Source organism: Bufo bufo, chromosome 4 (genome assembly GCF_905171765.1).
Source record: "Bufo bufo chromosome 4, aBufBuf1.1, whole genome shotgun sequence".
Classification (NCBI taxonomy): domain Eukaryota; kingdom Metazoa; phylum Chordata; class Amphibia; order Anura; family Bufonidae; genus Bufo; species Bufo bufo.
Window position 1 is genome coordinate 108,416,233 of NC_053392.1, and position 22,331 is coordinate 108,438,563.

The window sequence follows — 22,331 nt, forward strand, 5'->3', positions numbered from 1 at the left end:
ACGTAAATTAGAGCTACTTCGGTACGTAATTGAGGGGTAATCCGGAATTAACTTCCCAATATCTGGGTCAGATTGCAAAATGGACCAATGATTTTGTAAAACGTCACGAACATTTTTATGAGCCTTATCAAAGGTTGCGACAATTCTAGGCGTAGGGTCCTCAATGCTCCTTGGTTTTGGAACCAAGAGCTGGGTGCGAACTGTACTCATAGAGTGATGGAACGCTTGTTTCAGAGTGTATTGTGGGTACCCCCGATTAGTGAATCGGCCTCTAAGGTCAGATGCAGCTGCTCTGAAATCACCTAGTTCTGAGCAATTCCTCCTGGCCCTAAGGTACTGTCCCTTCGGGATACCTCTTTTTAGGGCCAGTGGATGACCACTTTCCCAGTGTAGGAGATTATTGGTCGAGGTTTTCTTCCTAAATAGGTTAGTGGTAATTTTTCTGTCAGTACCAATGGTGATCATCAAATCCAAGAACGCAATCTGTTGCTCTTGTACCTCAGATGTAAAGAATAGCCCCATCTGATTCACATTTAATGCTGCCACAAATGCCATAAAATGTTCTTGTGTCCCTTTCCAAAATATCAGCACATCATCAATGTAACTTATCCATAGTTGCACATTCGATGTATACTGCTCCGAAAGAAAAGCCAAACCATAAATTTAAACACTAAATACATGGTCCTTTTTAAGAACCCTTGTGATAAATTACAGATTATTACATTGGCGCGGCAAATGTACCCCGGTAAAACACGTTTCTTTTTAGAAGCTTTTGAAGATGCTACACTTTTAAATGTATATAAAATGTATTTGTATGTAACGCATTATAATGTTTTTGTTTTACATAATTTTTTTAACTTTGAATGTATATAAAATGTGTTTGTATGCAACGTCTTGTAATGTTTTTATTAGTTTTACATAAACCGTTTTTAAATAAAATGTAGTCCGCTTTTTTCTTTGACAATAAATCCACTATCTTGATTAGTTAAAATTGCGTAAACAGTTGGGTCACATTGTTTAATAGACGCTGCTTAAAAACATTGCTACACGCCGAAAGCTGTCGGCTCTTATGGCGGCGTAGAGCCCTTATTCAGAGAAGTACGAAAATTTGTTTGCATATCTAACCACGAGAATCTTTTTCTGGGGAACATACCGAGAACAGTAACACTAACATTTGTGGACAACGAGTCATTTTCAGGTCATTACCAAAGAAATCCTTTGTGCTTCAACCACTATAATGCAAATTATGCGGCCTTATATTTGGACGGGGCAACAGATACCCGCAAAACCGTTTCAACCTAATTTCCAAGACGAATCAGCAGTTCGAGAATATATGTTGCTCGTGCATAATTCGGGAAAGCATAAGGCTGACAACGCAGACAACGCGGACCGGTCCGAATTTTTGAACGGCTACACATTGTTCGCTTTTGATTTATCACCGGATCAAGAACCCGGCGGTCATTTCTTGATAGTAAAAAGCGGAAATCTCAGAGCTGAAATTAGATTTGCTGAGACGGTTGTAAACACTATTAACATGATTGTGTATTCAGTTTATGAAAACATTATTGAAATAAATAATAGAAGGGAAGTTTTATATGATTTTCAATAAAAATTTATAATTATGAAATTACCTGTGTTATTAAAACCAACTTTCATGCCCGTCGCATATTTAAAGGTGTATTTCCGTGCAATTTATTACCTAAAAATAAAATCATCGACCGCCCGGCAGCCTACATTGTAAATACGAACAATTCGTATAAGCGGGGACGACACTGGATTTTAATTATATTACAGCCTGACGATGTATCTATATTTTTTGATAGTTATGGATTATCGCCATCTATTGAGCTATTTCCTGCTGAATTTATAAAATTTTTATACAAAAATTCTAAGACTATAATATAAGGTATCAAAACAGACAAATCCAAGACGTCGCTAGTTCGGTCTGCGGCCATTACTGCATCTGTATCTTACATTGTATAGCTAAAGGAATACCTTTTGAAAATGTATTAAAAATGTTTCGAGTGATTTTAGAAAAAATTATCGTGTTGTGCGCTCCTTTGTAGCGAAGTGCATGAAACAATTATGTATACGCTGTTGTAATTACACACAAACTTGTCGGTCCCAAAGTGGTTGTTAAAAATGTAAGTTGACGTGTTGTAAGTAAGGAAAAATTAATAAAACTTTTTAAAATGATTTAAATTTTGTCATCCTTGATTTTTTATCAGTGCTATTATAATGAAAAGACGGCCGGCCGTGTAGTATACGTCTTTTGGACATACCCGGGCATGCCAATATATAAAAGTCATATCAAAATGATTTCAAAGTGGTATAAAACCGTATCAAAATGTTAGAAATGGGATATAAAGTGTTAATAAAAGCTTATCATTTGATAAGGACTTATAAAGTGATATGTAAAGCTTATCATTTGATATAAAATTTATATTAATCAATTTTTCTTACCATTAGCATATGCAATAGGTGTTGGTGGTCATACAGCCAATCACAATCATTTTGTTTCCTGAAAAGAGATGCTATAAAAATATGGATAGATACTGCGCAGTGTTACCAATAGTTTTGTGTTAACTCTGCTATAGACAGATCCTGAGAAAATTAACACATCTCAGGTTACCACAGCTGCGACCTGAAACTCATGTGTGGGGAATTTTGTAGGAAATGAAAAGTTTGATGTTAGGATGTATGGACCGTGAGTTTCAGATAACAGCTGTCGTTCTGTGCTATGATCATAACCCACTTCAAGTTTCAATCTAATGTACGCTTGTGGACCTGTGGGAAAATGTATTGAGGTGTCCTTAATTAAGGAAATGGTTGTATAGTTGACAGGATGTACTCATTTTTAATTCAAATTCAGTGTGTTGACTCAGTTGTTCAGTGTGTGGGAATTAAATTACACTCATGAATAAGAACCACACACACAATGGAGTTAAATTAAACTTACTTTTCATAGACATACATACACTTTAAGCTGTATATGAAAGGCTGCAGTTATAAGAGCGCTTTTAATTTGCATGGTGTAGCATAATAATTAAATTAATAAAACTTTTTAAAATGATTTAAATTTTGTCATCCTTTATTTTTTATCATTGCTATTATAATTAAAAGACGCCCTGCCGTGTAGTATACGTCTTTTGGACATACCCGGGTATGCCAATCTATAAAAGTCATATCAAAATGATATCAAAGTGATATCAAATCACAAAATGACATAAAAGTGGTATAAAACCGTATCAAAATGTTATAAATGGGATATAAAGTGTTAATAAAAGCTTATCATTTGATAAGGACTTATAAAGTGATATGAAAAGCTTATCATTTGATATAAAATGTATATTCAGTCATAAAATTATATTAAAATCATATCAAAGTAGGAGGCATTTAGGCATGGTTTTGGATGGTAAGGGGAGAGAAATGGGCGAATCTGGGTGGGGTTAGGGGGTTTCTGGGAAGGGTTATGGTGTGAAAAAGGGGCGTGGCACCTGTCACTTTGAGTTTGACGAGACAAGTCCCACTATACTTCTTCTGCCTTCCAGAAACCACACGGCGCTCCTTTCCCTCTACGCCCTACCGTGTGCCCGTACAGTAGTTTACGACCACATATGGGGTATTTCTGCAAACTACAGAATCAGGGCAATAAATATTGAGTTTTGTTTGGCTGTTAACCCTTGCTTTGTTACTGGAAAAAATTGATTAAAATGGAAAATTTTCCCAAAAATTTAAATTCTTAAATTTCATCTCCATTTGCCATTAACTCTTGTGGAACACCTAAAGGGTTAATGACATTTGTAAAATCTGTTTTTAATACCTTGAGGGGTGTAGTTTCTAGAATGGGAGCCTCACAAAGTGACTTCAGACCTGAACTGGTCCTTAAAAAGTAGGTTTTTGAAAATTTCTGAAAAATTTCAAGATTTGCTTCTAAACTTCTAAGCCTTGTAAACAGCCCCAAAAAATAAAACGGCATTCCCAAAATGATCCAAACATGAAGTAGACATATGGTGAATGTAAAGTAATAACTATTTTTGGTATTACTATGTATTAAAGAAGTAGAGAAATTGAAACTTAAAAATTTGCAAATTTCAAAAACTTTTTGGTAAATTTGGTATTTTTTAATAAATAAAAATAATTTTTTTTTTTACTCCATTTTACCAGTGTCATAAAGTACAATATGTGATGAAGAATGGCCTTGATAAGCAAAAGCGTTTTAAAGTTATTCACACGTAAATGGACACTGGTCAGATTTGCAAAAAATGGCCTGGTCCTTAACTGCCTCAGGACCGCCTAACGCACGGATGCGTCCTGGAGGCGGTCGATTCATTCCTCCTGGACGCGTCCGTGCGTCATCTCGCGAGACGCGAGATTTCCTGTGAACGCGCGCACACAGGCACGTGCGTTCTCCTTGATCGGAAGGTAAGCGAGTGGATCTGCAGCCTGCCAGCTGTGATCGTTCGCTGGCAGGCTGTAGATGCGATTTTTTTTAACCCCTAACAGGTATATTAGACGCTGTTTTGATAACAGCGTCTAATATACCTGCTACCTGGTCCTCTGGTGGTCCCTTTTGCTTGGATCGACCACCAGAGGACACAGGCAGCTCTGTAATAAGTAGCACCAAGCACCACACTACACTACCCACCCCCCCGTCACTTATTAACCCCTTATGAACCCCTGATCACCCCATATAGACTCCCTGATCACCCCCCTGTCATTGATCACCCCCCTGTCATTGATCACCCCCCTGTAAGGCTCCATTCAGACGTCCGCATGTTTTTTACGGATCCACGGATACATGGATCGGATCCGCAAAACACATACGGACGTCTGAATGGAGCCTTACAGGGGGGTGATCAATGACAGGGGGGTGATCACCCCATATAGACTCCCTGATCACCCCCCTGTCATTGATCACCCCCCTGTCATTGATCACCCCCCTGTAAGGCTCCATTCAGAGGTCCATATGTGTTTTACGGATCAACGGATACATGGATCGGATCTGCAAAACATATACGGACGTCTGAATGGAGCCTTACAGGGGGGTGATCAATGACAGGGGGGTGATCACCCCATATAGACTCTCTGATCACCCCCCTGTCATTGATCATCCCCCTGTCATTGATCACCCACCTGTAAGGCTCCATTCAGACATTTTTTTGGCACAAGTTAGCGGAAATTGATTTATTTTATTTTATTTATTTATTTATTTTTTTCTTACAAAGTCTCATATTCCACTAACGTGTCAAAAAAATAAAATCTCACATGAACTCACCATACCCCTTACGGAATCCAAATGCGTAAATTTTTTTTGACATTTATATTCCAGACTTCTTCTCACGCTTTAGGGCCCCTAAAATGCCAGGGCAGTATAAATACCCCACATGTGACCCCATTTAGGAAAGAAGACACCCCAAGGTATTCCATGAGGGGCATATTGAGTCCATGAAAGATTGAAATTTTTGTCCCAAGTTAGCGGAAAGGGAGACTTTGTGAGAAAAAAATAAATAAATCAAATTCCGCTAACTTGTGCTAAATTTTTTTTTTTATATGAACTCGCCATGCCCCTCATTGAATACCTTGGGGTGTCTTCTTTCCAAAATGGGGTCACATGTGGTGTATTTATACTGCCCTGGCATTTTAGGGGCCCTAAAGCGTGAGAATAAGTCTGGGATCCAAATGTCTAAAAATGCCCTCCTAAAAGGAATTTGGGCCCCTTTGCGCATTTAGGCTGCAAATAAGTGTCACACATGTGGTATCGCTGTACTCAGGAGAAGTTGGGCAATGTGTTTTGGGGTGTCATTTTACATATACCCATGCTGGGTGAGATAAATATCTTGGTCAAATGCCAACTTTGTATAAAAAAATGGGAAAAGTTGTCTTTTGCCGAGATATTTCTCTACCCAGCATGGGTATATTTAAAATGACACGGCAATACCAGATGTGTGACACTTTTTTGCAGCCTAGGTGGGCAAAGGGGCCCACATTCCAAAGAGCACCTTTCGGATTTCACCGGCCATTTTTTACAGATTTTGATTTCAAACTACTTCGCACACATTTGGGCCCCTAAAATGCCAGGGCAGTATAACTACCCCACAAGTGACCCCATTTTGGAAAGAAGACACGCCAAGGTATTTCATGATGGGCATAGTGAGTTCATGGAAGTTTTTATTTTTTGTCACAAGTGGAATATGAGACTTTGTAAGGAAAAAAATAAAAATAAAATTCATCATTTTCCGCTAACTTGTGACAAAAAATAAAAAGTTCTATGAACTTACTATGCCCATCAGTGAATACCTTAGGGTGTCTACTTTCGGAAATGGGGTCATTTGTGGGGGTTTTCTACTGTCTGGGCATTGTAGAACCTCAGGAAACATGACAGGTGCTCAGAAAGTCAGAGCTGCTTCAAAAAGCAGAAATTCACATTTTTGTACCATAGTTTGTAAACGCTATAACTTTTACCCAAACCATTTTTTTTTACCCAAACCTTTTTTTTTTTATCAAAGACATGTAGAAGAATAAATTTAGAGAAAAATTTATATATAGATGTTGTTTTTTTTGAAAAATTTTACAACTGAAAGTGAAAAATGTCATTTTTTTTCAAAAAAAACGGTAAATTTCGATTAATAACAAAAAAAGTAAAAATGTCAGCAGCAATTAAATACCACCAAATGAAAGCTCTATTAGTGAGAAGAAAAGGAGGTAAAATTCATTTGGGTGGTAAGTTGCATGACCGAGCAATAAACGGTGAAAGTAGTGTAGTGCAGAAGTGTAAAAAGTGGCATGGTCATTAAGGGTGTTTAAGCTAGGGGGCTGAAGTGGTTAAGGTGAAAATGAGCCCGGTCCATAAGGGGTTAAAATGGTTTTAAAGTTTAAAAATCAATGGCCGAAGGGAATAACTCACTTTGTTTCGCTGGAGCCCATACATTTTAATGCTGTTCGGAGACTTGGCTCCATACAGCATTAGGCCTCATGCACACGACCGTTGTGTGCACCCGTGGCCATTGTGCCGTTTTCCGTTTTTTTTCGCGGACCCATTGACTTTCAATGGGTCAGTGGAAAAATCGGAAAATGCACCGTTTTGCAGCCGCATCCGTGATCCGTGTTTCCTGGCCGTGAAAAAAATAGGACCTGTCCTATTTTTTTCACGGCCAACGGTTCACGGACCCATTCAAGTCAATGGGTCCGTGAAAGAACACGGATGCACACAAGATTGGCATCCGTGTCCGTGATCCGTGGCCGTAGGTTAGTTTTTACGAAGATCCGTCTGCATAAAAGCTTTTTCAAAGCTGAGTTTTCACTTCGTGAAAACTCAGAACCGACAGTATATTCTAACACAGAAGCGTTCCCATGGTGATGGGGACGCTTCTAGTTAGAATACACTACAAACTGTGTACAAGACTGCCCCCTGCTGCCTGGCAGCACCCGATCTCTTACAGGGGGCCGTGATCAGCACAATTAACCCCTTCAGGTGCGGCACCTGAAGGGGTTAATTGTGCTGATCACGGCCCCCTGTAAGAGATCAGGGCTGCCAGGCAGCAGGGGGCAGACCCCCCCCCCCCCCCCAGTTTGAATATCATTGGTGGCCAGTGCGCCCCCCCCCCCCTCCCTCTATTGTAATAATTCGTTGGTGGCACAGTGTGCGCCCCCCATCGGCCCCCCCTCCCTCTATAACATTAACAACATTGGTGGCACAGTGTGCGCCCCCCCTCCCTCCCTCTATTGTAATAATTCGTTGGTGGCACAGTGTGCGCCCCCCATCGGCCCCCCCTCCCTCTATAGCATTAACAACATTGGTGGCCAGTGTGCGGCCTCCCACCCCCCCCCCCCCCATCATTGGTGGCAGCGGAGTTCCGATCGGAGTCCCAGTTTAATCGCTGGGGCTCCGATCGGTAACCATGGCAACAGTCCTGGTTGCCATGGTTACTTAGCATCCCATCCCCCCCCCCCCCCCCCCGATCATTGGTGGCAGCGGGTTACTAGCAATAGTACAATAGTAGAAGATTCATACTTACCGGCTGCTGCGATGTTCGTGTCCGGCCGGGAGCTCCACTTACTGGTAAGTGACAGGTTTGTGCGGCGCATTGCTAAATGAACTGTCACTTACCAGTAGGAGGAGCTCCCGGCCGGAAGCAGACATCGCAGCTCCCAGGTAAGTATGAATCTTTTACTATTGTACTATTGCTAGTAACCCGCTGCCACCAATGATCGGGGGGGGGGGGGGGAGATGGGAGGCCGCACACTGGCCACCAATGTTGTTAATGCTATAGAGGGAGGGGGGCCGATGGGGGGCGCACACTGTACCACCAACGATTTATTACAATAGAGGGAGGAAGGGGGGGGCGCACACTGTGCCACCAACGATTTATTACAATAGAGGGAGAAAGGGGGGGGGCCGCACTGGCCACCAATGATATTCAAACTGGGGAGGGGGGGGGTCTGCCCCCTGCTGCCTGGCAGCCCTGATCTCTTACAGGGGGATATGATAGTACAATTAACCCCTTCAGGTGCGGCACCTGAGGGGTTAATTGTGCTGATCACGGCCCCCTGTAAGAGATCGGATGCTGCTAGGCAGCAGGGGGCAGTCATGTACACAGTTTGTAGTATATTCTAACTAGAAGCGTCCCCATCACCATGGGAACGCCTCTGTGTTAGAATATACTGTCGGAAATGAGGTTTCACGATCTAACTCATATCCGACAGTATATTCTAACATAGAGGCGTTCCCATGGTGATGGGGACGCTTCAAGTTAAAATATACCATCGGATTGGAGAAAACTCCGATCTGATGGTATAAAAGGGACTCCAGACTTTACATTGAAAGTCAATGGGGACGGATCCGTTTGAAATGGCACCATATTGTGTCAACGTCAAACGGATCCGTCCCCATTGACTTGCATTGTAATTCAGGACGGATCCGTTTGGCTCCGCACGGCCAGGCGGACACCAAAACGACTTTTTTTTTCATGTCCGTGGATCCTCCAAAAATCAAGGAAGACCCACGGACGAAAAAACGGTCACGGATCACGGACCTACGGACCCCGTTTTTGCGGACTGTGAAAAAAACCGTTCGTGTGCATGAGGCCTTAAAACGAAGTTTTGAGCGAATTGAGCTTGATTTACCAAAAAATTGTAATTTAGCCTCTTTGATTTTTTTTCTGTTATGATATTCACCATACGGGATACTTTTATATTTAAAATGGTTCAGGCATTTTCAGATGAGACAATGACATTTATTTACTGTTTATTTTTATTTGTAAAATGGGGAATAGATGATGTTTTAATTTTTTGATTTTTAAAACTATTTTTTAAACTCTTTTTTCTAGTGTATTTTTTTGTTCCACTAGGGTATTTGAACATGCAAACAGTTTACTATTGCAGTCTATTGTAAACTCACTGTATTCCTTTTAAACTCTGCCAATGGTAGGGCTTAATAGCTTATAACTTAACTATGCCCGGCCTGGGAGCTTTCAGGAGACCACAGGCTGCAATGGCAACTGAACAGCTGAACAGTGAGGTGAAGCAGAGAATTCATAGATCTGTAACAGAAATTTTACAGGATTAAATTGTTTTAAAAAGGAAACGTCTATTACACAGAGTATTTTTAGAACCCTCTCTGGTCTGACTGATGGTCTGATAGATGGTGTTAGTGCTGTATTACACTGGCAGATGGTGGGCCAGATCATTTCTATTGAGATAATGAGATGTAATACAGCCATAAAAGTGCCATCAATTACACATGCTTAGAAAACATCTTTTGCCAGGCGCAGATCGTGGCGTCTAATCAAACAACAAGTCAGTATAGGGACTATGGAGGAGATAACTGCATGTAATAGCAGCAGAAAGACCAGGCTATTGCCGGGAAAGAACGCTTCCTTCCTGTCAATCACCTGCAAAATCTTTTAATGCACTGTACAGCCTCTTTCACACGTCAGTGTTTTGGTCAGTGATTCCATCAGTGATTGTGAGCAAAAACCAGGATTGGAGCCTCCACAGATATAAGGTGTAAGGGAAAGATCTGCACCTATTCTGTATTTAGAGCCGCACCTGTTTTTGGCTCAAAATCACTGATGGAAATCACTGACCAAAACACTGATGTGTGAATGAGGCATAATACACGTGAAAACTCTCTGCCATGCTAAAAGTTCAGACAAGGCTCTGGAAAGGAACTAGTCTATATGAAATGACGTCAAAAATATTATACCAGTCCAGAGAACCATCATCCATTTTTTTTATTTTTTATAAAAAAAATCACTTAGGGCTGTTTCACACGAGCGGATGCCGTGCGCGGCATCCGCTCCGTGAAAGAGTGCCAAGACCCGATGCAGACTGCAGAGGCACGGAGCATTAACATGACTGATAATGCTCCGTGCCTCTCTGTGACCTCTTTACTACGAAATCACATGACACGGCGATACCAGATGTGTGACACTTTTTTGCAGCCTAGGTGGGCAAAGGGGCCCACATTCCAAAGAGCACCTTTCGGATTTCACCGGCCATTTTTTACAGATTTTGATTTCAAACTACTTCGCACACATTTGGGCCCCTAAAATGCCAGGGCAGTATAACTACCCCACAAGTGACCCCATTTTGGAAAGAAGACACGCCAAGGTATTTCATGATGGGCATAGTGAGTTCATGGAAGTTTTTATTTTTTGTCACAAGTTAGTGGAATATGAGACTTTGTAAGGAAAAAAATAAAAATAAAATTCATCATTTTCCGCTAACTTGTGACAAAAAATAAAAAGTTCTATGAACTTACTATGCCCATCAGTGAATACCTGTGAAAAGTCTCTGCCATGCTAAAAGTTCAGACAAGGCTCTGGACAGGAACTAGTCTATATGAAATGACGTCAAAAATATTATACCAGTCCAGAGAACCATCATCCATTTTTTTTTTTTTTTTATAAAAAAAATCACTTAGGGCTGTTTCACACGAGCGGATGCCGTGCGCGGCATCCGCTCCGTGAAAGAGTGCCAAGACCCGATGCAGACTGCAGAGGCACGGAGCATTAACATGACTGATAATGCTCCGTGCCTCTCTGTGACCTCTTTACTACGAAATCACATGACACGGCGATACCAGATGTGTGACACTTTTTTGCAGCCTAGGTGGGCAAAGGGGCCCACATTCCAAAGAGCACCTTTCGGATTTCACCGGCCATTTTTTACAGATTTTGATTTCAAACTACTTCGCACACATTTGGGCCCCTAAAATGCCAGGGCAGTATAACTACCCCACAAGTGACCCCATTTTGGAAAGAAGACACGCCAAGGTATTTCATGATGGGCATAGTGAGTTCATGGAAGTTTTTATTTTTTGTCACAAGTTAGTGGAATATGAGACTTTGTAAGGAAAAAAATAAAAATAAAATTCATCATTTTCCGCTAACTTGTGACAAAAAATAAAAAGTTCTATGAACTTACTATGCCCATCAGTGAATACCTGTGAAAAGTCTCTGCCATGCTAAAAGTTCAGACAAGGCTCTGGACAGGAACTAGTCTATATGAAATGACGTCAAAAATATTATACCAGTCCAGAGAACCATCATCCATTTTTTTTTTTTTTTTATAAAAAAAATCACTTAGGGCTGTTTCACACGAGCGGATGCCGTGCGCGGCATCCGCTCCGTGAAAGAGTGCCAAGACCCGATGCAGACTGCAGAGGCACGGAGCATTAACATGACTGATAATGCTCCGTGCCTCTCTGTGACCTCTTTACTACGAAATCACATGACACGGCGATACCAGATGTGTGACACTTTTTTGCAGCCTAGGTGGGCAAAGGGGCCCACATTCCAAAGAGCACCTTTCGGATTTCACCGGCCATTTTTTACAGATTTTGATTTCAAACTACTTCGCACACATTTGGGCCCCTAAAATGCCAGGGCAGTATAACTACCCCACAAGTGACCCCATTTTGGAAAGAAGACACACATCTGGTATCACCGTGTCATGTGATTTCGTAGTAAAGAGGTCACAGAGAGGCACGGAGCATTATCAGTCATGTTAATGCTCCGTGCCTCTGCAGTCTGCATCGGGTCTTGGCACTCTTTCACGGAGCGGATGCCGCGCACGGCATCCGCTCGTGTGAAACAGCCCTAAGTGATTTTTTTAATAAAAAATAAAAAAAATGGATGATGGTTCTCTGGACTGGTATAATATTTTTGACGTCATTTCATATAGACTAGTTCCTGTCCAGAGCCTTGTGACAACTGTGATTTCGTAGTAAAGAGGTCACAGAGAGGCACGGAGCATTATCAGTCATGTTAATGCTCCGTGCCTCTGCAGTCTGCATCGGGTCTTGGCACTCTTTCACGGAGCGGATGCCACGCACGGCATCCGCTCGTGTGAAACAGCCCTTAGAATATTCATATATAGGTTAATATGTAATAAACATTTTGGATGGAAGGATATGTTGAAATAAAAAAAGGCAAAGAAATAATAAGTATAATTTTTGAAAATCATGAAAACCTTAATACCTTGTTATACCATGGAAGAAATGGGGTGCTGTTAAAAATATCATTGAATATCAGAGGGAAAATAAAGATGTTATCCAGAGAAGATAGGGTTGGAAAATATCTTAGTGTGTTTTTCTCATCAACATTTGACTCTACTTTTTCTAATCCTTTCATAAAGAAGACTATTGGCCTATTGTGATATACACGAGCTGCTGATTCAATAGAGCATAAAACCAAAGGTTTTGGTTTCATTGTGTCAGTAGTCTCCAGAAAAATGATGCCATCTCCCTGATTTAAGAGATCTTCTAGCCTTTTTTCATTAGATTTTATGTGTTCTTCTGTATTTTTTGAGGTAAATGAAGTCACAGGCGGATTTTTATTCCAGGAATTTTGAAAAAGGTCTGTTGTAAAGATATAGGACAAGTAGGAAACATCGGTCCTTTGATAGATGATTTTGTAGAGAAATCCTGAACCAATCAACAATAATATGAAATGGAATATCCTGAAGTGTTTTGTGAATGTCATTGTATGACGGTATAAATCTGCAAGAGAAAACAGACAAACAGATTTTAGTATTAGGTTAAGATACATAGACTCTTCGAAGTTGGAGGTCACAGCTGGCTCCTTTGTCTGTCCCACCCTCAGTGGATCTGCACCAAAGAACAGAGAGAAGCTAGTATTGGGGCCATCACCGCAGCTGTTTTGACCTCCACAGAAATAGGAATTGGGACAGTTCAGTGGCTCTCTGGTGAACTGCTTTCTATCTCCACATAAAATCTGCTGCCAGATTCAGAAATGTTGCGTGCCTCACCAGGCAGCAAACATCAACTCTCTTTTGAGCAGAATCTGGTCCTGTTCACTATGGTTCACTACACAGAGCTGTTTTTTTCCTTTCTGCCTCCTTGCAATTCTCTGTCCACCACTGTAGAGTGGGTGTAACTGACCTACCTACTAACAGCCTGGATACTCCTTGACAGCTCATAGACATTAAAAGCTCATATCACATATAAAAGCACATTTGTAACCACTTAAGCAATGGAACACTGTGTAGCAGTGGGACAGTGCAAGTCAGACAGGTAATGTTCTCCTGGTATTCGCCAAACCCAGACTCGTCCATCAGACTGCCAGATAGAGAAGCATGATTCATTAATCCACAAAACACATTTCTTCTGCTCTATAAGGCTACTTTCACACTAGCGTTCGGGTGTCCGCTTGTGAGCTCCGTTTGAAGAGTCTCACAAGCGGCCCCGAACGCATCCGTACTGCCCCAATGCATTCTGAGTGGATGCGGATCCGCTCAGAATGCATCAGTCTGGCAGCGTTCAGCCTCCACTCCGCAAGCGGACACCCGAACGCTGCTTGCAGGCAAACGGATCCGTCCAGACTTACAATGTAAGTCAATGGGGACGGATCCGTTTGAAGTTGACACAATATGGCTCAATTTTCAAACGGATCCGTCCCCCATTGACTTTCAATGTAAAGTCTGGATGGATCCGTCTGAAGCTACTTTCACACTTAGAATTTTTTCTACAATATAATGCAGACGGATCCGTTCTGAACGGATCCAAAGTCTGCATTATATGAGCGGATCCGTCTGGGCAGACCCCAGACGGATACGCTCTGAATGCAAGTGTGAAAGTAGCCTAATACAGTGTGGCATGCTTTACACCACTTCATCCAAGATTGTGCTTCCATGCAGGCTTCCATGCAGCACTCACCCATGGAAACCCATGCCATGAAGCTCCCAGTGCACAGTTTTTGTGCTGATGTTAAGGCTAGATGAGGTTTGGTGCTCTGCAGTTATGGAGTCAGCAGAGCATTGGCGACTTTTATGCACTATGTGCCTCAGCACTCTGTAATTTTACGTGGTCTGCAATTTTTTGGCTGAATTGCTGTGGTTCCTCTTTCAATAATACCACTCACAATTGATTGTGGAATAGTTAGGAGGGGATACATTTCACAAACTAACTTGCAGGGGTGGCTATCACAGTACCACACTGGAATTCAGTGGGCTCTTTAGAACTAGCAGTTCTTTTCACAAATGTTTCCAAAGGAAGACTGAATGGCTAGGGGCTAGATTTTATACACATGAATTCAATGATTCGCAGATGTGTCCAAATGCTTTGCCCATATACAGTAGGTTATAACTCAAAGTAATTCAAAGTGCATCACAAAGGTATAGGTCTCACTTCAAGCGATATCAAGGCAACAGAGGCCCAACTTGAAGATCTTGGTCCCCAATACAAAAGTTGTACCATACTGTATGTCGTTAATATTAGTGTCTGCTGACATGACCACTTTCAGTCATCAGGACCGTGGTGTAACAGCTGCCTCTGCCCTCCTTGTAGCTACACCCATAGAAAGCAACAAGCAAAGAAAATATAGTGTTTGTCAAAATCATGAGACAAGTCTGATAGTTTTTGTTGTATGTTTTGATCATTTTGCAGTATACAGTGCCTAAAGGGAATGTGTCATCAGAAAATTACCTATTGTCTAAATTAAGCTTTTATGTTTAAAATATTTTTTAGGAATTTTGGTGATATATTTAATTTTCCATGTCACTGTCTATATGTTAAAAACATCCTAAAATCCTGCACTTTTTGCACTACCCACTAAACCTAATAATAGGTGCAACCTCTTGGGCCTCTTTCACACGGGCGTTGCGGGAAAAGGTGCGGGTGCGTTGCGGGAACATGCACGATTTTTCCGCGCGAGTGGAATTTTTACATTATTTTGTAGAATTAATTTACGGCATTCACTGTGTGGTATAATTAACATAACTTTATTATGTTGGTTGCTACAACGATGTTAATAAAAAAAATTATATACATGTTTAATTATCATTTCTCTCCTTCTCCAACTGTCAGCTCCCCAACGGCTCCCCCATCCTCCTCATCCAGACTGAACAAGAGAGGGGGGGGGGGGGGGCAGCTGTTTTAGCTGCTCTTTTCTCTGGATTGTTTGAAACTGAAATTCTAAGCTTTTAAACAATACCAGAATCACAGCATTATCTTCACTACATGGGAAGATATCAGTGTTAGAAATTGGAATCCAGTGAATGCAGCTGAAAGTTAAAGTAAAAGCATTAGGAGATATGAGCAGATAAAGCAGTGGGATTCTCCAGGATTCCCCTGGGTAGGCATTCAATATTGATGGGGAGCACCTTCCTTTACACTTAAGCCGGTCCAGAAGGCTATCTCCACTCCTCCAATGGTTTTGCTTTCGGGTGTGGTTGCTTTTGCAGTCACTTAGCCTTTGACACCACACGTTCAGCTCTTCTGGCTCACCTGGTGTCCATATGCATCATTGCCTTGGAGAGCGCCAATAAAAACAACCTGGACCCTTCTGGTTCTCCCAAACATTTTTTCCTGGGGATGAATTCTCCAATTACATCACCCTCTACTGTAGGTTATACACTGTTGTAAATGAGTGACTATGAGGTCACAGGACAGGCCAATCACCAGTTAGTTTGAAGCTGAAATATGATGTCGTCTAAAATTGAGGTATCATTAATGAATGCTCATAGATAATTTGATTAATATGCAAAGGAAATAAATATATGAAATGCACAGTGTGAGCTATTTAAAGACTATACATTTATTACACGATTCTAACATAACTAACATTTTCATAAAAGGTAGTAAGTTTCACATAACCAAAAAAATGACTAGGTATTGGAAGATATATGTGAACAAACTAAACAATCAGATTCATACTATTGGATAAAAGTAGAAGATTTCAAAACAGAAGCCAAAATGTAAACTTGCTGAGGAAATGCAGAGCCAGCCGATATTTCCCCTGCAGAAGCCACAACAGGGCAAGTTTAGTATTTATTACATGATGTCCATTTGAATCACGTTCTGTATTATAGAAGTGCCTCCCAAGACAATCCCTTTAACTGTATAAGAGGTTTTAAGATATTTATTGTTGGAGTAAGGCTATTTTTACACTAGCATTTTCAATTCTGCTATTGAAAACGCTTCAGTTTTATCCCCATTCACTGTCAATGGGGACAAAACTGAACTGAACAAAACGGAATTACACAAAATTGGTTGTGCTCCCATCGCGGACAGAATAACGCTGCAAGCAGCGTTTTTCTGTCCGCGATGTGATGTGGAGCAAAACGTATCCGTCCTGACACAATGTAAGTCAATCGGGATGGATCTGTTTTCTCTGACACAATAGAAAACGGATCCGTCCCCCATTTACTTTTAATGGTGTTCATGACTGATCCGTCATGGCTATATAAGACATAATACAACCAGATCTGTTCATGACGGATGCATGTTGTTGTATTATTGTAACAGAAGCGTTTTTGCAGATCCATGACACATACGCAAAAAACGCTAGTGTGAAAGTAGCCTTAGCTATACGAAAATAAATAGTTATATATGGCCTGTGGTGTAGAGTACAGTAACATGCTTGTATATCCATACAGGAGACCTTGGGGAGTAGAATGCATTTATTGTATAATTGGGCTTGGGATGCAGTAGACCCCAACACCTGAAGTATAGCCTTGTTAGATTAATCTAAGTATATGGAGGCACGTGGTAATCAGCGCACACAGATGCCCACATAAGGAGGATTAGATAAGGATGGGAGTGAGGTGGCATGTGACATTGTGGTATGAGGAATAACAGAAAAATCTGACAGTTGCGGTGGGAAGCAAAAGAAGCAAGTTTGACAAAAAGGACTGTTCCTGAAATATGGGCTATAACCTGCTAAGAGAAACAATGGTAATTCTAGCAAAGCCTTAAAAGGAATATGGCTCTGGACTAAACTTCCGATAGTTCTGAAGAATCTGTAGAGACGTAGATGGGAACAAAGTGATTTTTATTTACGCATGCAGTAGTGGAGAAATATAAAAAAGTTGAATTAATTTACACCACAGGCTTATTATGTCTTGCTAGAAAAACTTTCATAAAAGTTACATTGCATCGCAAGTATATCTATGTGGTGATTAATTTCTTACTGAAACCATAAAGGGGATCAATTGCATAGTCAAGTGGAGTGATGTGGAAGTTAATAAATAGGATTAAAGGCTTTGGACACCTCTGTGACAATGTTTTTATGATTTAATTTTATTCATTTTGGGCTAAAAATCATCATCAAGTAAGTAGTTTTTGTTATACATGCAGTTAAAAATTAGGCTATTTGCAGACTATCCTTCCAGAGTTCTGTCAGCTAATGGCTCATATGAAGCCTTATCTCTGATCTCCTGACCTGATAAACACACATTTAAGTCATATTCTTAGCAATGGGAAAAGAGTTTAGCTATAGTGAGTATTTAAACATTTAGAAATGATTTTTAACCTAAAAGGAGAAAACATAAATCATAAAAAAAAGCCCTGAAGATGTCCATAGCCTTTAATGACTCTGTACTGCCTCCCCTGGCCCCTTGGCTTACAACTGTACTCCTAAGCATTGTCTGAGATAAAAAAAAATATATATACCGTATTTTTGGACTATAATACACACTTTTTCCCCCCAAAAGTGATGAAAAAATGGCAGTTCGTCTTAAAGTCCAAATGCTAATGATGGCTTCCACTTACAGTGTTGCACCTGCTGCACTCACCCTACCTGGTCTTCTTCCGGGCCCTGCTCTGCACTGTGTCCTGACTGTGTATGCACATTGGAGTGCACTATGACCTGATGCTGTGTGTCAGGTCACAGTGCAGTGTGGGCTGGAAGAAGACCAGGGAGCGGTGAGTCCTGGATCTTGAATCTGCAGAGTGGCAGCACAGTCCAGAGCAAGTGAGGTAAGTTTATATTATTAATGTCTGAACTAAGGTCTGATGGGGGTCTGATCTGAGTCTGATGAGGGTCTGATCTGAGGCTGTTGGGGATCTGATATGAGGCTGATAGGGGTGTGATCTGAGGCTAATGGAGGTTGGAGGGTCTAATCTGAGGCTGATGGAGCTTGGGGGTCTGATCTGAGGCTGATGGAGTTTAGGGGATCTGGTCTGAGACTAATGGAGCTTGGGGGTCTAATTAGGGTCTGATCTGAGGTCTCACTGACTTTGAGAGTCTGATTTTGGCATCTGATCTGAAGTCTGATGAAGAAAGTGGGTCTGATTTGGGGGCTTGATGAGGACTAGTGGTGTGATCTGAGTTTTAATGAAAAATATATTTTTTCCTTGTGAAAAGTAGAAAAGTAGACCGGCATTCTATATCTGGGGTTACACAGAAATGGTTGATTTAAATAGTCTATTTATTAGTCAATAAAAAATGATAATAAAAAAAAATAGGAAAAAACATAAATGGTAGAGATATTACTCCCAAAATGTAATTATACATGTTATAAAAATGCAAGGATAAAGATTAAAAAAAATATGGGATAAAAAAGAAGAAGAAAAAATGCTGAAAACAAATGTAACCTCAAATGTCCAGGATGACAGTGATGAACATCGTAGTGGGTGATCCGGTCCCTTTCCCCAAGTCAAAGCCGGGCTAATAAACTTGTGTCTTTCAGATATTAGAGGTAATTGTATAATCCCATCATATAAAAGGCCACAATGTTATCAAACTGTCTATTAGTTAGACCCACTATATTATATTGCGCAGTATCAGTTTGATTTTGTTTCATATAGCGATTGATACCAATCTAGTGGAGTATCGGTACTTCAGCAATTACTGAGCGGTTCCAATTTGCACAATCTAATAGGTGTAGTTATGTAGGACAGTACAATTTCATATCATTACTCCGTACTTAGGGAGTTATGTTATATGAGAGAGCGGACTAGTATTAGTTTGTGCCTCCGGTGGCGTCCCACCATGCACTGGTATACTGGCCGCTGTTACCTCTCCTGAAGTCTTCACAGACTTTGCCCGCTGCTGTGTAGCCGGCACCGTGTTCGATTGCATCCCACGTGGCTCTGTGATAGGATATCTGGACGCTGAGGCACAAGTGCAGGTCAATGCGGGTAGATGTGCTGACCGCTGCTATGTAGTCGGCAGTATATGCGCGCGAGGTTTGAGCGTCCCAAGTGGTTTTATGCTGATGTACTGAGATGCTCAGTTGCGTACATGGGCCGGTATCGATGGAAAACTGGAATTCAGAAAAGCGCTTCCCAAAACTTAATCAATCAAAGGTCATCCTGGTGTAGAAGTATGCGGGTACAATAATAAGTTTCACCAGACGCGTTTTGAAGTCTAGCTCTGACTTCTTCACCAGTGGTAACCCACAACTCTCTATTTAGTGCTTTTATACCCTCATACGGCTGGACACAAAATCCGGAATGGATGTTGAGTCATTACCCTTTTTTTTGTATTTTTCTTCAATATTATTTGTTCATAATCTTCCTTTAAGGGCGATTTTGGCTTGAATACAGGCCCAGATAGGTCTAGTTCTGTGCTACCATAGTTTCACCCTATTCATGTCAAGTGCGTTAGATGTGGTACCATTGCATTCTTTATTGTTAGCATACATCTTGTTTATATTGCAACAGCCTTCGCTCCTAATGTTCAACACTAGTCATAATTCCTCCCTGCTTAAGTCATTGGCCCACAGGCAAGAAGCAGGGAGGAATCAGGGTGTTCAGATGGAAAAAATGCAGAATATTCTTAAAAACGAAAATGTAGCACTATATTCTATAGTGCTATATATTTGTTTTTGACCCACGCCTGTATTGAGCGCGTAATATTCGCATATTATGCGATCATTACCTTGCCAATTTTTGCGTAAAGCAAAAAAGAATGTAAGATATAACTAATATACGAATTTGCGAATATATGACGAATATTGTACAAAATATTCGCGACATATCACGAATTTGAATATGACCCCTGCCGCTCATCATTACTAACTATCTGTATTATATATATAAGCTATCTAACTATCTACTGTATCTAATGTAGTGTGGAAAGCACAGAGCCAAGCAATGACACTGCTGTCTCTCTCAGAACTTTAAATATCTGTAGAAAATGGCTGCTGGGGAGGTTCTTATATAGTAAGGGGTAGGCAACTTTCCTATTGGTTGCTAGGGATGTTGCTAAGCTCAGACAAAGACATTGCAGCCTTCTCATTGGCCCACAAGCAAGAAGGGATGTTACTGATGAAAAAAATAATCCAGAATATTCGAAATTCCAAATATATATCACTATATTCTAAATATTCGCAAATTTTGCCGATATTTGCCGATATTCGCGATTAATATATGCGATTCTAATATTCGCGCCCAACACTACTGATGATGATGACATCAACTCCCACTCGACTCTCATCATCGCTACTTGCCCACCTACTGGAGGAAGCAGTGGATCTCTCACCTGTCTGTTGGACATACTGTACTGTAACATTAACTGCAAGGGTAAAAGAGCAATAGTGTCAGGCCACAATTTCGCATTAGCTCTGCAACTACTGATTGACGCATCAAATTAAGTGTAAAAGAATTTGAACACCCTGAAAGTGTGTAGTATTATGCCTGGATTTCACACCAACTCCTCAACTAGGGATTGACGCATCAAATTAAGTGTAAAAGAATTTGAACACCCAAAAACGTGTAGTATCAAATCAGGTTTGGGTCAAAAGCACAGAACAGGCATAGATCTTTCCATTACACCTTATCTCTGAGTAGGCTTTACTACTGGTTTTGGCTCACAAAAATTATGGAAATAACTGACCAAATAACTGAAGCGTGAACTCACCCTAAAGGGTGTAGTATCAGGCCGCTATTTCACACCAACTCCACAACTACTGATTGACGCATCAAATTAAGTGTAAAAGAATTTGACCACCCTAAGTGCTTTGGCGAACGGCGGTCCTTTATGGTATGATCACCTGTAGTACTTACCGTATTTTTCTCCCTATAAGACGCACCTAGGTTTTTGAGGAGGAAAATAAGAAAAATATATTTTTAACCAAAAGGTGTGCTTTTGGTGGGTTTTGAACTAATGGTGGTCTGTGGATGACACTATTATGGGGGATCTGTGGATTACACACTGTTATGGGGGATCTGTGGAGGACACTGTTATTTGGGATCTGTAGATGACACACTGTTATGGGGATCTCTGGATGACACACTGTTATGAGGGGATCTCTGGATGGCACTGTTATGGGGATCTCTGGATGGCACTGTTATGGGGGATCTCTGGATGGTACTGTTATGGGGACATCTGTGGATGACACTGCTATGGGCACATCTGTGGATGACACTGCTATGTGGGGATCTGTGGATGACACTGCTATGGGGCGATATGTGGATGACACTGCTATGGGGGGATCTGTGGATGACACATATATAGCATCTTATGCTATATGCCATCCACAGATTCCCCCCATAACAGTGTCTCTGCACTGTGAATGACCCCAAATACAGGGGCTGGGGGCTGGCATCTGGATTAGGAATGACAGCGGGGACCGGTGCAATCCCTGTATTCCAATGCACCGGCCCTGCTCACTGTTGTATAATTTTATCTAACCTGCATTGTTAAGATATAATAACCATGTGTAATCCAGCTGTATTACTTACAACTAAGTTCCGTAGCAGAGAGGAGGGAGGAGGCAGGCTGGTAGGAGGGCCGGGCGATGAGTCACTCACTACGTCACGCGCCCGTGCCGCCTGCTTCATTAATAAAGTGGGTGGTGCAGGCGTATGACGTAGTGAGTGACACGCCGCCAGCCCGCCCTCCCTCCTGGCCTGCCTCCTCTTCTCTGCTCCGGAACTTAGTTGTAAGTAATACAGCTGGATTACACATGATTATTATATCTTAACAATGCCTACAGGTTAGATAAAATTATACAACAGTGAGCAGGGCCGGTGCAATAAAATACAGGGACTGCACCGGTCCCCCCTGTCATTCCTAATCCAGATGCCGGCCCCCAGCCCCTCCTCCCTCTCAGTTGATACACCCTCCGACTGCTCTGTG

At 41.3% G+C, this 22,331-nt stretch overlaps 1 protein-coding gene across 1 annotated transcript in view; it reads right to left on the reverse strand.

Moving 5' to 3' along the window:
* Nucleotides 1-22,331, reverse strand: part of LOC120999028 (alpha-1,4-N-acetylglucosaminyltransferase-like) — a 38,880-nt gene that overhangs the window by 12,447 nt on the left and 4,102 nt on the right. The window contains exons 2-3 of the mRNA XM_040429907.1: nucleotides 12,856-13,006; nucleotides 12,486-12,771 (exon numbers count right to left, since the gene is read on the reverse strand). Coding sequence (XP_040285841.1) covers nucleotides 12,486-12,771; nucleotides 12,856-13,006 — 437 coding nt within the window. The remainder of the gene's footprint in view (nucleotides 1-12,485; nucleotides 12,772-12,855; nucleotides 13,007-22,331) is intronic.